Consider the following 13859-nt stretch of genomic DNA (forward strand, 5'->3'; position numbering starts at 1 on the left):
GACTTGTGTGCAGAGTAGTGGTGAAATTCATTTTTTTTTACTAGCGGTTCTGTGGGTGTGGCTTGGTGGACATGGTGTGGCTTGGCGGGTGTGGCAGGGGAAGGATACTACAAAATCCCCATTCCCTCCCCACTCCTGGGGGAAGGATATTGCAAAATCTCCATTCCCACCCCACTCTGGGTCCAGCCAGAGGTGGTATTTGCCGGTTCTCCGAACTACTCAAAATTTCTGTTACTGGTTCTCCAGAACCTGTCAGAATCTGCTGAATTTCACCCCTGGTGCAGAGCCAAGGAAGCTTGAAAGTTGTTGCCTCTTTTGCTGCCTGCTTATTATTCCAACTCCTCCACCTTCCACTTAGAAGCACTTATTCTAACATAAGTTAATTGATCTAGAAGACCTTTCAGTGATTGGGATTATAAGACTTGGCTTATTTGTTTCCGAAGTTTCATTTTGCTCTAATGGCTTTTTTAAATTGAAATTTAAAGATTTTTATCAGAGTCCTTCTTCAAGTTAAAGGGTATGTAAACTTGCAGCAAGCAGCGGAGGCCAGCGCAGCAATAGGCAATGGCAACCCCTGCAGCCTGAAACAGCTGAGGGTCGGGAGGCCGATCCAACCGACAATCAATTTGTGCTAATTAGACTGTGCTGAAGCTGAAATGAGCTGTTTCTTCTTGCTGCTTGCTGCAAGAGGTAAATTGCTGGGACGCAGAGGCCAAAAGGTGGAGGTCAGTGGGTGGGCGGGGCTACATTCGGTGTATAAGACACACTCAAATTTTCACCCCCTTTTAGGGGGGAAAAAGTGCGCCTTATACTCCGAAAAATACAGTATTTATCATAAGTCCAAAGCTTCATAGCCAGTAAAGCCCCCGTGTTGATTACAGTTTTCTTCCTGTTGATGTTGTTGGTTTAACTTTATTTTTCTCTGGTTTTAATAATCCACTCAATGCAAAAAGACCAGAGTTGCAATCCCTAAGAGTATAAATTCATGGATTATTAGCTTTACCTTATATCTTGTCAATACCAGAGCCATCCATCCATCCTCCACCCAAGTGTCTTACCTTTCTCTTTTTGAGAGGTTTGCTCGGCGCATCTGTGCTTCTTTTGTCGATACCCTGCTTTGCCATACCATGGCTGTCTTTAAGTTCGTGTTTTTTAGGGAAGAGCCCCTTCTCGGGTGGCTGAGGGATCCGCGAGAGGAGAGCAAGCTCAATTTTAACCACAAGTCCTGGCGGGACGGGGCAATCCCTCAAGGGCGACAGCAACTTCTTATCCCTGATAGGCAAAATATATTTGTCCCTTTGAAGTTCCTCCTTGACAGTAACAGATACCTTGGAGCCATTAGTTCTACTGGTGGCAACCACCCTTGGGCTTTCACTGAGAGGACTGAGGGGCAACGGTTCCAGGGCACTTCCCGCCACATCTACTTTTGCCTCATCGTGAGCAAATAACAATTTAAGGGTTTTGTGTTTTTTCTTCTCAGTGGTTTCCGGGGCAGTTGGTTTTGATTCCTTCTTATCATCAGATTTCGGCCTCCCTTTCGTTTTCACCTTAGGCTTGTCTTTGGAAGACTGGTCTTTGGCCCCGTACAGTCCAGGTGGCTCACTTTCAACTGTTAGGCCTCTCTTTGGTTCCTCCTGTACAGTCGCTTTACTGGATTTCCTGGGTTGCTTACTGCCCACCGTCTGGTGGAGAGAGTCTTCTGAGACCACAGGAGACTTTTGGTAACTGCGTTTGGTAGGGAGATGTACATCTTGATTTGACCGAGACACTCTGCTGCCGGTTTTGGAGTGACCATCTGTCATCTGACATTCCCTTTTGCCTCCATTGCCGCTGCTAGCGCTGACAGTTTTTCCTTGTCCTTTGCTCTCCTGGACGCTGCTTCTACTATGGTCATCTTCCAGGAAACTCTCTGTAGGAGATACTGGCTGGTTTACTTTGATCAGCCAGTTGTTCAGCTGCCAACATCTGTTGGATGTTTGTGGATCAGGCTATGGAAAAGAAAAGAAAAAGGGGGGAAAAAAATATGAACGCATGCCCAAGAGGTCATCAAAAGTTGCACGGAATCCTGCTTTAAATTAACGATTTTCTGCACTCTAGTTTGAACTAAGAGATTGATGAATCATGACTATTCAAACCTAGAAATAAAGAGAAATGTTCTGATAGTGAAAGCAATCAACCAATGGAACAGAAGTTGCCTTCGGAAGTTGTGGGACTCCCTGGAAGCTTTCAAGAAGAGATTGGGCTGCCATTTGTCAGAAATGGTGTAGGGTCTCCTGCTTGGATGGGGATTGGACTAGATGACCTACAAGGTCCCTTCCAACTCTGTTAATCTAATCTAATCTAATCTAATCTAATCTAATCTAATCTAATCTAATCTAATCTAGTCTAGTCTAGTCTAGTCTAGTCTAGTCTAGTCTAGTCTAGTCTAGTCTAGTCTAATCTAATCTAATCTAATCTAATCTAACTATATTGACTGTATTCCCAAGTGAACAAATATGGAAACAAACAACAACAATAATTTTTGCTACCTTGGCAAAAATTACGTTGCGTGTCCAGAGAAAAAAGTGCACTTTACAAAAAACAGAATGTGCCATCCAAAGATATTTTGCTTCCTCAAATGTTTATCTTCCCTTGGAAGGCACGAAACACCTTCCAACATGACGCTGGATGGCTCATAAAAATATCATCAAAACATCCCTGCCAGGACTGTTCTGTTATGTGCAACCACATACCTATTATCATGAAAAGCTAAACAATATATTAAAATATGAAATGTGGAAATACCCTTCAAGTTTTTACTGGGGGTTTAGTTAAGCAGTTTCCTCCACTGGGCATTTTCCAAATTCTCACTGTCAGGTTCGGGAACTTAAATCCTTATCTTAAAAAGACACTGATTTTGAAGAAGGCTGAAATGGGCCTTCCTGAAGTTTGGGAAGGCTGGAAATGGGCCGGCCTGGGGAGGCTGTTTTCACCCTCCCGGAGGCTCAAAGAAAGCCTCCGGTGCCTGGGGAGGGCAAAAACAACCCTCTCTGCCATGGTGCACGCCCACCCAGCAATCAGGCAGAGAACCCCTTGCTAAAATTTTTGAAGCCCACCTCTGGCTGTACTTATGTGGTAATGACTGATTAAGGTTTCCAAGGAGGCCTAAATCTTTCTACCTAGCCATCCAATTTTGAATGGTTTCCTCTGTGTAGGGAAGATGCTAAAAAGGGATGAAAAAAACCATAGTCGCCATTCTTTTTTCCTGTCCAACGAGATATAGGAAACACACTATGTAAAGCGGATTGGGGCGCTATCTGTCTGTCAGGGGGACAGCTTTCCAAACACTGAACAGAATGGAATTCAGGAGTAGGGGGGAAACTGGCAAAAGAAAGACAGAATTTGAAAATGAGCCAAATTCACTGCGGAGGAAAACATTCCAGAAGATCTTCCTCAATGCATCTCGGTTCTAAGCGCCATCCGCCTTTCTGTTCAGGAAAGCATAAAATACACCACACGCACGCACACACTATTGTTTCATTACATAGGAAAAAATGCAGACACTTCCTATGGCCACGGTTGGCAAAGGGGTTGAAAAGAATTCGGCAGGAATTGTTATTTATTCTTTTCAATCCTGTCTATCAGCAGGATAATTCTCCCAAAGCAGAACAGAACAGGACTGAATTTGGCATGTCAAGAGAAGCCAAATGGAAGAAATACCGAGTTTGAAAGCGCTGGATCCAGACACGGGTTGTGAAGAAAACACACACACACACACACACACAATGCAAATTTACAGGGGTGGCTGTTGGGCAAGAGCATGCTGACTGTTCTAATGTCTCAAAGGAGGGGTGAAATGCTCCCGGTTCGGAACGGATCGCCCGATCCGGTAGCGATGGAGGCGGGTGGTTCAGAGAACCGGTAGCAAAAATCCTTCCCCCCCCCCCCCCAGCTGCACAATCATCAGGGGCTTTTTTTTTTTTTTTTTACTTTTAAAAGCATTTTTTCCTCCAAAGAGGTTGTAGAAAAAATGCTTTTAAAAGTTTTAAAAAAAGCCTCTGATGATTGTGCGGCTCAGCTGGGATCGTCAAAGGCTTTTAAAAGCCTCTGACGATCCAAGCTGAGTTGCCTGATCGGCAGAGGCTTTTTTTTCTTTTAAATGCCTCTGACGATCCTAGCTGAGTTGCCTGATCGGCAGAGGCTTTTAAAAGAAAAAAAAGCCTCTGCCGAACAGGCAACTCAGCTGGGATCGTCAGAGCCTTTTGAAAGCATTTTTTACAACCTCTTCACCAAAGAGGTTGTAGAAAAAATGGTTTTAAAAGTAAGAAAAAAAATTGGCCACGCCCACCCAGTCACATTACCCCCCCACCAAGCCACACCCACAGAACTGATAGTAACAAATTTTAGATTTCACCGCTGTCTCAAAGGTGCTTTTTCCAAAAGGTAATTGGACTTAAAAAGATTTAAAACTGAAAATAAAAGCTCACTAAGTACAGGTGGTCCTCAACTTATGACTATAATTTTTATTGCCAAGTGAAACATTTGTTAAGTGAATTTTGCCCCATTTTACATCCTTTCATGCGACAGTGGTTAAGAGAACCACTGCAAAAGTTAATAATACAGTTGTTGAGTGAATCGGATTTCCTCCATTGACTTTGCTTGTAGGAAGGTCACCAAAGGGGGATCATGTGATCCTGGGACACTGCAACCATCATAAGTATGAGTCAGTTGGCAAGCATGTGAATTCTGATCACGTGACTATGCGGATATAGCAATGGTCGCAGAGGTGAAAAACAGTCCTAAGTCACTTTTTTCAGTGTCGTTGTAACTTTGAATGGTTACTAAATGAACTGTTGTAAGTCGAGGATTACATGTACATTTAAGTAAATGTTTGATTCTTTGGGCTTGCAGATTTTGAAGGGAGGCATATTTTTGGCATCTCCCATTAACAGAATACCTAAAACCATCAGATAGATGAAGATCTCTTGAGAATAGGAGAAAGAATCTGGTCTCATCCACTGTCAAACAGAACTAAGAATTCAATTTTTGTTTTCCTCCCTCCCTCCCATCTCCATTTCCTTTCCTTTCCTTTTGCATGTTATCAAGACTTTAAACACTTATATAGTTAAATTAATAACTTTAATTTTTATAGTCGTCCATCTCTAGTACATGATTTTGGACAGTTTACAATTAAAAACAGAACCCATAAAAAATAAAATACAATATAAAAAAGACACAAAGCATAAGACAAATCCCAATAAAAGAATTGTACATTAGAGTATTTGTTCCCAAAAAGCTAGCTTTCTACGTGTAAAGAATGATATCATTCATTTTCTGCCAAAGTAGGATAATTCAGATATAGAATTGCTGCCTTGGCAAAAATTATGTTACGTGTCCATAGGAAAAAAAGTGTTCTCTACCAATTTTTTTTTTCCAATCGATCCAAAATTCCTTCAACATGTTGCTATTCTAACACGGCAACAGTTGATGAAGTCAACTTTTCTTTTTTGTTCCTGACGTTGTTTCAACATAGGCCTGCTTTTAATTATGAAGCTGGTGCTTTTTCCTATTTTGATTTCCTAAGTAGGTCACTAGAAGTCTCCAAAAATGAAGAAGCCAAGCCAAGTAAAATTATATGGAGCCCACCCAAGTCCAAGGGGGGGAAAGAATAATAATAACAGGAGGAGAAAGAACTTTGCTTACAGGACTCAATGTTCCATGCAAATTCTGAACTAACTTTTAAAACTTTTCTCAAAGGGTTATTTTTGAACGCCGTCCTGTCTGCTAAATGTATACATAAGCTACCAAAACAGGGAGGATGAAAAAGCCCGAATTCAAATTTAGAAACAGAGTTGGGGTGCTAAGTAACCCACATATCCAGCATGGATTCAACTTTGATCCAAGTTCAAGTGATCTTTTGTGGATACCCAAAAACCTGGAGAACATTACAGTTATATTCAGTGAATGACTTAGAATGCTACCACGTGACACACGGCCTCACAGAGGATATAATTAACAGGCACACTGCAATTTTGTCAGTGCTTATCATTATACAAGTTTTCTTTAAAAATGCCCCCAGGCTGAATAACATCTACTGTGAATGTTTATTTATTTATACTTCATGTTTCTAGACCAGGGGTGTCAAACACAAGGCCCGGGGGCTGGATGTGGCCCGCGAGGTCCTTAGATCTGGCCCGTGGAGCTGCCCTGAAAGCAGCGAAGGACCAGCCCATGGTTCCTCTGCCAGTGAAAACGGAACTCGGGAGAGCCTCCGGAGCTCTGTTTTCACTGGAAGAGGGTTGCAGGAGACCGTCGCAGTCGAAAATGGAGCTCGGGAGCCCATTTTCGCTGGCAGAGCGCACAGGCGCCCCCAACACGAGTGACGTCGAGCTGGCCATGCTCACCCTGGCCTTGCCCCCCCCCCCAGATCAAACACAATTCTGATGCGGCCCTCAATGAAATCGAGTTTGACACTCCCATTCTAGACCATCTATCTCCCTCAGGGAGGGGCTCAAGAAATTTACAAATTATAGCTTACCAAAGAGGAATGCAACTACAGGATATGCAGATATACTACTGTGCGTTACATGTATATAAATAAGTGTGTGTGCTTGTGCAATGAGACCAACCCCAGTTAGCAATATTTCTGAATTAATAATCCTGTGTACAACTATCTACCTTTTCTATCTACCTGTGGGAAAAGTTTGCAGACTGTTCAGTCGGCCAGTGAAAAACAAGTCTTTTCCCATTTCCCTTATTTCATTCAAGAAATGAAAAAGGCACCAGAATAACTGATTAATACCCTGACCCTATATTTAACTCTTTTTGAGGAACTAGCAGTTCCCCATTAACTACATTTTCACAAAATGAGTGGCCTTGCGTTCTCTTGGATTGCAAAGTCTATAATTCCTGATTGGCATGATCAAGAGCCAGGAGTTGTATTGAAGCATTTTTTTTTTGGGGGGGGGGGGGAGATCAGGAAAAGGAAAAATCATTAACTCTCTATCTTTCTGTGTAACTATAGTTGCAAGCCCTGACGGTTCCATGTGGAAGCCACAGTAATATATGCTGGCCTTGCTTGCTTAACGGAGATAATGTAGAAAATAGGGAGATGGATAGCAAAACTATCCAAAACATGTTAAGAATAGTTTTCCAACTTGTTCTTGTACAAAGAGGGAGAAAAACATTAAAAAGGAAATTGCTGTCTAGACCAGTGTTTCTCAGCCATGGCAGCTTTATGTATGGACCAGTGGTGGGTTTTACTTACCTTTGCTATCGGTTCGCTTGCACTCGCGCCACTCCTGCGCATGTGCAGAGTGTATTTGATGACGTCCGGGTGGGTGGGCGGAGTCTCCCGCCGCCGCTGCTAACGGTTCCCCTGAACCAGGGAAAACCGGTAGCAACCCACCACTGGTGTGGACTTCAACCCCCAGAATTCTTCAGCCAGTGTGGCTGGCTGAAGAATTCTGGGAGTTGAAGTCCACATGTCTTGAAGATAGTAAGGTGGAGAAAACACTGATCTAGATCAGTGGTGGGATTCAAAATTTTTTTACTACCGGTTCTGTGGGCGTGGCGTGGCTTGGTGAGCGTGGCAGGTGAAGGATACTGTAAAATCTCCATTCCCACACACTCCAGGGGAAGGATAGTGTAAAATCTCCATTCCCTCCCCACTCCAGGGGAAGGTTACTGCAAAATCCCCATTTCCTCCCGATCAGCTGGGACTCGAGAGGCAGAGAATAGATGAGGGTGGGGCCAGTCAGAGGTGGTATTTACTGTTTCTCTGAACTACTCAAAATTTCTGCTACCGGTTCTCCAGAACTGGTCAGAACCTGCTGAATACCACCTCTGATCTAGACCCAGTTTCTCAACAGTGACAATTGAAGATGTGTGGATTTCAATTCCCAGAATTCCTCAACCAGCATGGCCGGCTGGGGAATTCTGGGAGTTGAAGTCCATATGTCTTGAAGATAGTAAGGTGGAGAAAACACTGGTCTACACCGACTTTCTGAACCGTGACAACTTTTAAGATGTGTGGACTTCCAACTCTCAGAATTCCTCAGCCAGCATGGCTGGATGGGGAATTCTGGGAGCCGAAGTCCATACATCTTAAAGTTGCCACGGTTGAGAAATACCGATCCAGACTATACAAAGAAGACATTTAGAAAATGGACGCTGTACCTCAGGTGTCGAGACTCTTGTTGGCGGATCAGTTCCTTCGCTGTCACTAGAGCTGCTTTCAGATTCAGAATCGGAGGAACTGTCCGAGTCACTTGTGCTTTCGGATTCTGCACTGCTGGAATGAGCCAATGCCACACTCTCAGGCTGCGATTGTGGGGCACTGCAAACCAAAACCAGGAGATAAAATTAGAAATGGTTGCGGATCATCTTTCTCAATTCTCCTCTTCCGTTTGACGCGGCAACCCTGTGAGGCGAAACAGTTCAATCAGCACAACTTGCAAACACGACATCACTGTTCACCAATCAATGTCAAGACCCCGAGAATGAAGGAAGATCTTTAGTCAGATTTTAGAGATTGAGAAGGACATTGCTAAAAATAAAGTACCCGCAACAACGAAGAGGGAGATTTCCACAGTTAGGCTGTTTGAGTGATGTAACTGCTGGCAACGTAAGGAAGCTTGAATGCTTTTAAATCTAATTGCCGAAACATGCTGCAGGCAGTGCCTCGACTTACGACAACAATTGAGGCCAAAACTTCTGCTGCTAAGTGAGACAGTTGTTAATAAGTGAACTTTCCCCCATTTAACAAACTTTCTTGCCATGGTTGTTAAGTGAATTACTGCAGTGGTTAAGTTAGTAACACAGTTGTTAAATGAATCTGGCTTCCCCATTGGCAGAATGGTCGGTAAAGGGGATTCATGACCCCAGGACACTGCAACCGTCATAAATATGAGTCCGTTGCAAAGCGTCTGGCTTTTGATCATGTGACTATAGCAACGGTCATAAGTGTGAAAAATGGTCATAAGTCACTTTTTTCCAGTTCCGTTTTTACTTCCAATGTTACTAAATGAATTATTGTAAGTTGAGGATTATCTGTATTTTCCTTCCCATGTTTTAACTATTTTTTATTATTTATAATGTAGCATACAAAGAAAATACAAAAGTAAAAGATTGGGGGGGGGGAAGAGAAAAGTGAGGGAAAGAAAAGGGGGAAAAGAAAGAAAAAAGCATTGACTTCCAACTCCTTTTGGTGCAGTAGAATAAGGCATTAACACCAAACCTCAACTTTTTATTTTTACATAATAGTTTAAACTAGCCATTTCTATAACAACAAATCTATCTGATCGGTAAAATCCAAAATCAAAGTTTCATTTTTTTTTCCACCTCAAGCACAGTCTAGAAGCATTTTCCAAGTAGAAATAAAAGTATTTGGGTTTTTTTCCCTTTGATCACAGCAGTCAATTTAGCCATTTCTGCTAACCATTTCTTCCATTGTGGGGCTTGAGGTAATCTTGAGGTAATCTTCCATTTCTGTGCATAGAGCAGTCTTGCTGCTGTCAGGACTCCCTGTATTTTCCTGAGGAAAAATGTTATATATCTGTCTACAACCTTCTATTTTCATCCTTTTCTCTCCGTTCTGTATTATTCCAAAAGAAAAATTCTTCAGTCTGTGTACACATGAGAAATCAATTTGATTTGCTTTAAAAAATTCAATCTTAAGATATATTTTATTCAAAATGAGATCCACATCTTGCAGGAAATTTATTGTCCAGAAAGTTTGCGTGGTTTGCATTCTTGTGAGAGCAATCTTAGCCTCTGTGTCTATCCAAAGAAATATTTGAAGTGCCAGGCATAGAAACATACGTCATCCTACAAAGAATGCGCTCTACCGCTGACCTAAAGCTTCTCTTCTTCCTGCAGTATTTGAGTGATAGCTAATGAAGTTGCAATCATTGAGTAGATCAATAGGGCCTCAAAAATTTTAGCAAGGGGTTCTCTGCCTGGTTGCTGGGTGGGCATGGCCATGGTGGGCGTGGCCTAGTCGGCTTCCTGCACCATAGCACTGGGGGGGGGGCATTTTTGTCCTCCCCAGGCTCTGGAGGCTTTCCTTGAGTCTTCGGGAGGGTGAAAACGGCCTCCCCAAGCTCCAGAGGCCCTCTGAAGGCCAGAAATGGGCCTGTTTCCAGCCTTCCCAAACTTCCGGTAGGCCCGTTTTCTGCCCTCCTCGAGCCTCCATACAGGCCTGCACTTACCTGCATCCAAAACGGGCCGCGTGGGGACTCCTGGGAGGGGAGGGGCCAGCCAGGAGTGGGATTTGGGGGTTCTCCAAACTGCACAGAATCTTAGCTAGAGGTTCTCCTGAACCCCTGCGAACCCCCAGCAGCCCACTCCTGGGCCTCATTCATTACAGCACATATTTAACAAGAGCATGTGTGATTGTGAGCACACGTTACGTGCTCTATTCTTAATATACCGTCAGTGCTTGGTGGGAGTAAAAGCACAACATTTAATTTCTAACTCTTTCTTTATCCAGTCAATATACATTTAAAATAATGGGAATGAGTACTTTAATAATAAGTACGGTACTTTAATGCTAAATAATTACATAGGGGGCGTGATGACGTAGTGGTTTAAAGACACGGATCTTGTCAGCTTCTGCCCACCTAGCAGTTTGAAAACACGCAAATGCAAGTAGATTAACAGAATAACAGAGTTGGAAGGGAGTTTAGAGGTCTTCTAATCCAACTCCCTGCTCAGGCACGAAACCCTGTACCATTTCAGACAAATAGTTGCCCAATCTCTTCTTAAAAACTTCCAGTGTTGGAGCATCTACAACAGGGGTGTCAAACTCAATTTCATTGAGGGCTGCATCAGGATTGTGGTTGACTTCTGTGGTTGACTTTCGGCGGACATGGCCGACTGGGTGAGCATGGCCATCTTGATGCCACTCACTTGGCCTGGCTGACTGGGTGGGTGTGGCCATCTTGACACCACTCCCCAAACTGCTGGCATGTTTCTTCTTCGCACTGGGTAGACCGGGGCTGAAGCCACGCGGGCCCAATGTTTCTTCTTCGCATTGGGTAGACCGGGCTGAAGCCATGCTGCCCCAATGTTTCCTCTTCACCAAAATGATGCAGGCCAGCCCCTTACATTTTCCAGGACAATCCCATGGGCTGGATCTGAACACATTGCAGGCCGGATCCTGCCAACGGGCCTTGTGTTTGACACCCAATCTGCAACTTCAGTTCCATTGATTAATTGTTCTCACTATCAGGAAATTTCTCCTTAGTTCTAGGTTGATTTTCTCCTTGACTAGTTTCCATCCACTGCTTCTTGTCCTGCCTTCTGGTGCTTTGGAGAATAGTCTGACTCCCTCTTCTTTGTGGCAGCCCCTGAGATATGGAACACTGCTCTCATGTCACCCCTGATCCTTCTTTTCATTAAATTAGACATACCCAATTCCAGCAAGCATTCTTTATATGTTTTAAACTCCACCTATTAGATTAATAGCTACCACTTCGGTGGGAAGTTAACAGTATTCCATGTGCCTTTGGTGTATAGCCATGCTGGCCGCACGACCATGGAAATTGTGTTTGGACAACACTGGCTCCCTTGGCCAAGAAACAGAGATGAGCACCATGCCCCAAAGTCGGACACGGCTGACAGGGAAACCTTTACCTTTTTTTAATTATTATTTCTAGAAACGAGGCCAATTTGAGGAGGTAAACTATTGTTTTGGGCTGATTCACGCCTGTGGTATTTGTATTATAGGTAGTCCCTGATCAACAACCTTTTGTTTAGTGACCATTCAAAGTTACAACAGCATTACAAAGCATTACATTATGACCAATCCTCGCACTTCTGACTATCACAAGTATCCCCTCTGGTTACATGATCAAAATTCAGGGGTTTTTGCAACTGGTATGTATTGATGATGGTTGCAACTTCTCTGCTAGTTCTGATGAGCAAAATCGATGGAGGCAGCCAGGCTTGCTTAACGACCATGTGGTTCACTTAGCAATGGCAGTGATTTGCTTAACAAGCTTGGCAGAAAGAAGGTAGTAACATCGGTGAAACTCATTTAACAACAGCCTCCCCGAGCAACCGAAAGTCTGGTCCCAAGTGTAGTCGTAAGTTGAGGACTACCTGTGGTTCCCCTGTTCAAACCCTGGATCAAACCCTAGATTACATCATGGAGCGGCTTCAGTGAATTTAATGGGACAACTCCCCACCAGCCAACTTGCCATGGGACAATTCAACAATTCCATTTAATGATTGAAAATAATTTTAATTTTTTATCATTTTGTCCCTCCTTTTGTATCCTATTTTAATGATTCTGTTCCACCGTTTCGTTGATATTACTGTAATTCTTGTCCCACGGAAGTTGACCGTGGTGAGTTGTCCTAGACCAGGGATGTCAAACCCGCATCATCACGTGATGTATCGTGACTTTTCCCCCCTTCGCTAAACTAGGCGTGGGTGTGGCCAGCATGTGATGCATCTGGCCCGCAGGCCGCGAGTTTGACACCTCTGTCCTAGACCCTTCAGTGAAACCTACTGGGCTAGAACTTTACTATCACATTACACATGAATCAGAAACCTTGGCATGAATTAATTATTTTTACACACACACATACACACCAGTCCAAAACACAGCCTATGATCATTTTCCCAACGATAGCAAACATTTGACTAGCACAAGTGAAGCAATGCCTAGCAGAATATCAAATTAGCTGAAAATGCCCCTATCTTAAGGTTTACATGCTGAAACAAGCCTTGCATTCAACTCAAACCTATCAGTTGACTTCAATATAATTAATGGCTTGTTAGTGAACTTCCCACACACAAAACTGCTTGAAGTTATTCTTCCTCCACACTCCATATTTAAACTGTAATCTCCTTTTATTCTGAGATTTGGTTATTTTGGGGGCTATCAGCGTGCATGTACTTTTCTAATGTATTTTTTTTTAAATGAACAGGTTTTCCCCCCCCTCCCCCCAAATTTTTGCCCACACTGGTGGATTTTGCATCGCTTAAAGGCAAATTTTCTACTAATTCCAGATCTACAGTTGAAGAATACAACAGCTTCAAGAACAAGGTAATTATTAGTGTCAAGTTCAGGCATCATGGAGAAAAACATTAGCAGTTGCTTAAACAGTTTATTGGGAAATAAGCCAAAAAATAATATGCATTTGGAATCAATACTTTTATCCGAAAGGATGCTGCTCAAAACTTACAGTGTTTATATTTCTAGTAAGCAGGAATGAATTTTTACAGAAAAATACCCTCAAGATTAGATTCACAGTTTAGTTGTAAAACTTTTACTGTTTGGGCAAAACTTTTTATTCCAAGGTCTTTTGCCCTGTTATACATACAGTATCTATTGAGATGCCATTCTGGCTTTTCAGATGCTTAGGGTTTTTTTTTTGTTTTGTTTTTTTTTAAAACTCAAGTAGGTTAGTTACTTTACTGCAGATTAGAATGAAGGTGTCATAGTCAGTCCTCGATTTACGACCACAATGGAGCCCAACATTTCCATTGCTAAGCAAGACAGTTGTTAAGTGAGTTTGCACTATTTTATGACCTTTCTTGCCACAGTTTTTAAGTGAAACACTGCCGTTCTTAAGTCAGTAACACAGTTGTTAAGTGAATCTGGTTTTCCCACTGATTTCGCTTGTCAGAAGGTCGCAAAAGGTGATTTTGCAACTCTGGGACAATGACCTCAGTATCATCATCTTCTTTTAATGACCCCATAATCCCTTGCGGGGTGGAGTTTGGGCAACTGAACGGAGCTGAGTGTTTACTGGCCGGATGCCCTTCCCTGTCGCCAATGCGGAGCTTTGTTCGGCAGCAGTGGTGGGTTTCAATTTTTTTTTACTATCAGTTCTGTGGGTGTGGCTTGGTGGGCGTGGCATGGCTTG

The 13859-nt window shown here is 43.0% G+C and overlaps 1 protein-coding gene across 4 annotated transcripts in view; it reads right to left on the reverse strand.

Moving 5' to 3' along the window:
• The window catches only part of AFF1 (ALF transcription elongation factor 1), a 159258-nt gene that overhangs the window by 22073 nt on the left and 123326 nt on the right, over positions 1 to 13859 (reverse strand). For all 4 annotated transcript variants that reach the window (XM_070948867.1, XM_070948866.1, XM_070948869.1 and 1 more), the window contains 2 exons: positions 8158 to 8317; positions 1059 to 1988 (listed from right to left, as the gene is read on the reverse strand). In XM_070948867.1, coding sequence (XP_070804968.1) covers positions 1059 to 1988; positions 8158 to 8317 — 1090 coding nt within the window. The remainder of the gene's footprint in view (positions 1 to 1058; positions 1989 to 8157; positions 8318 to 13859) is intronic.

This window comes from Pituophis catenifer, unplaced genomic scaffold (assembly GCF_029215685.1).
Source record: "Pituophis catenifer annectens isolate HBS135680 unplaced genomic scaffold, rPitCat1.0.hap2 SCAF_8, whole genome shotgun sequence".
Taxonomy (NCBI): Eukaryota; Metazoa; Chordata; class Lepidosauria; order Squamata; family Colubridae; genus Pituophis; species Pituophis catenifer.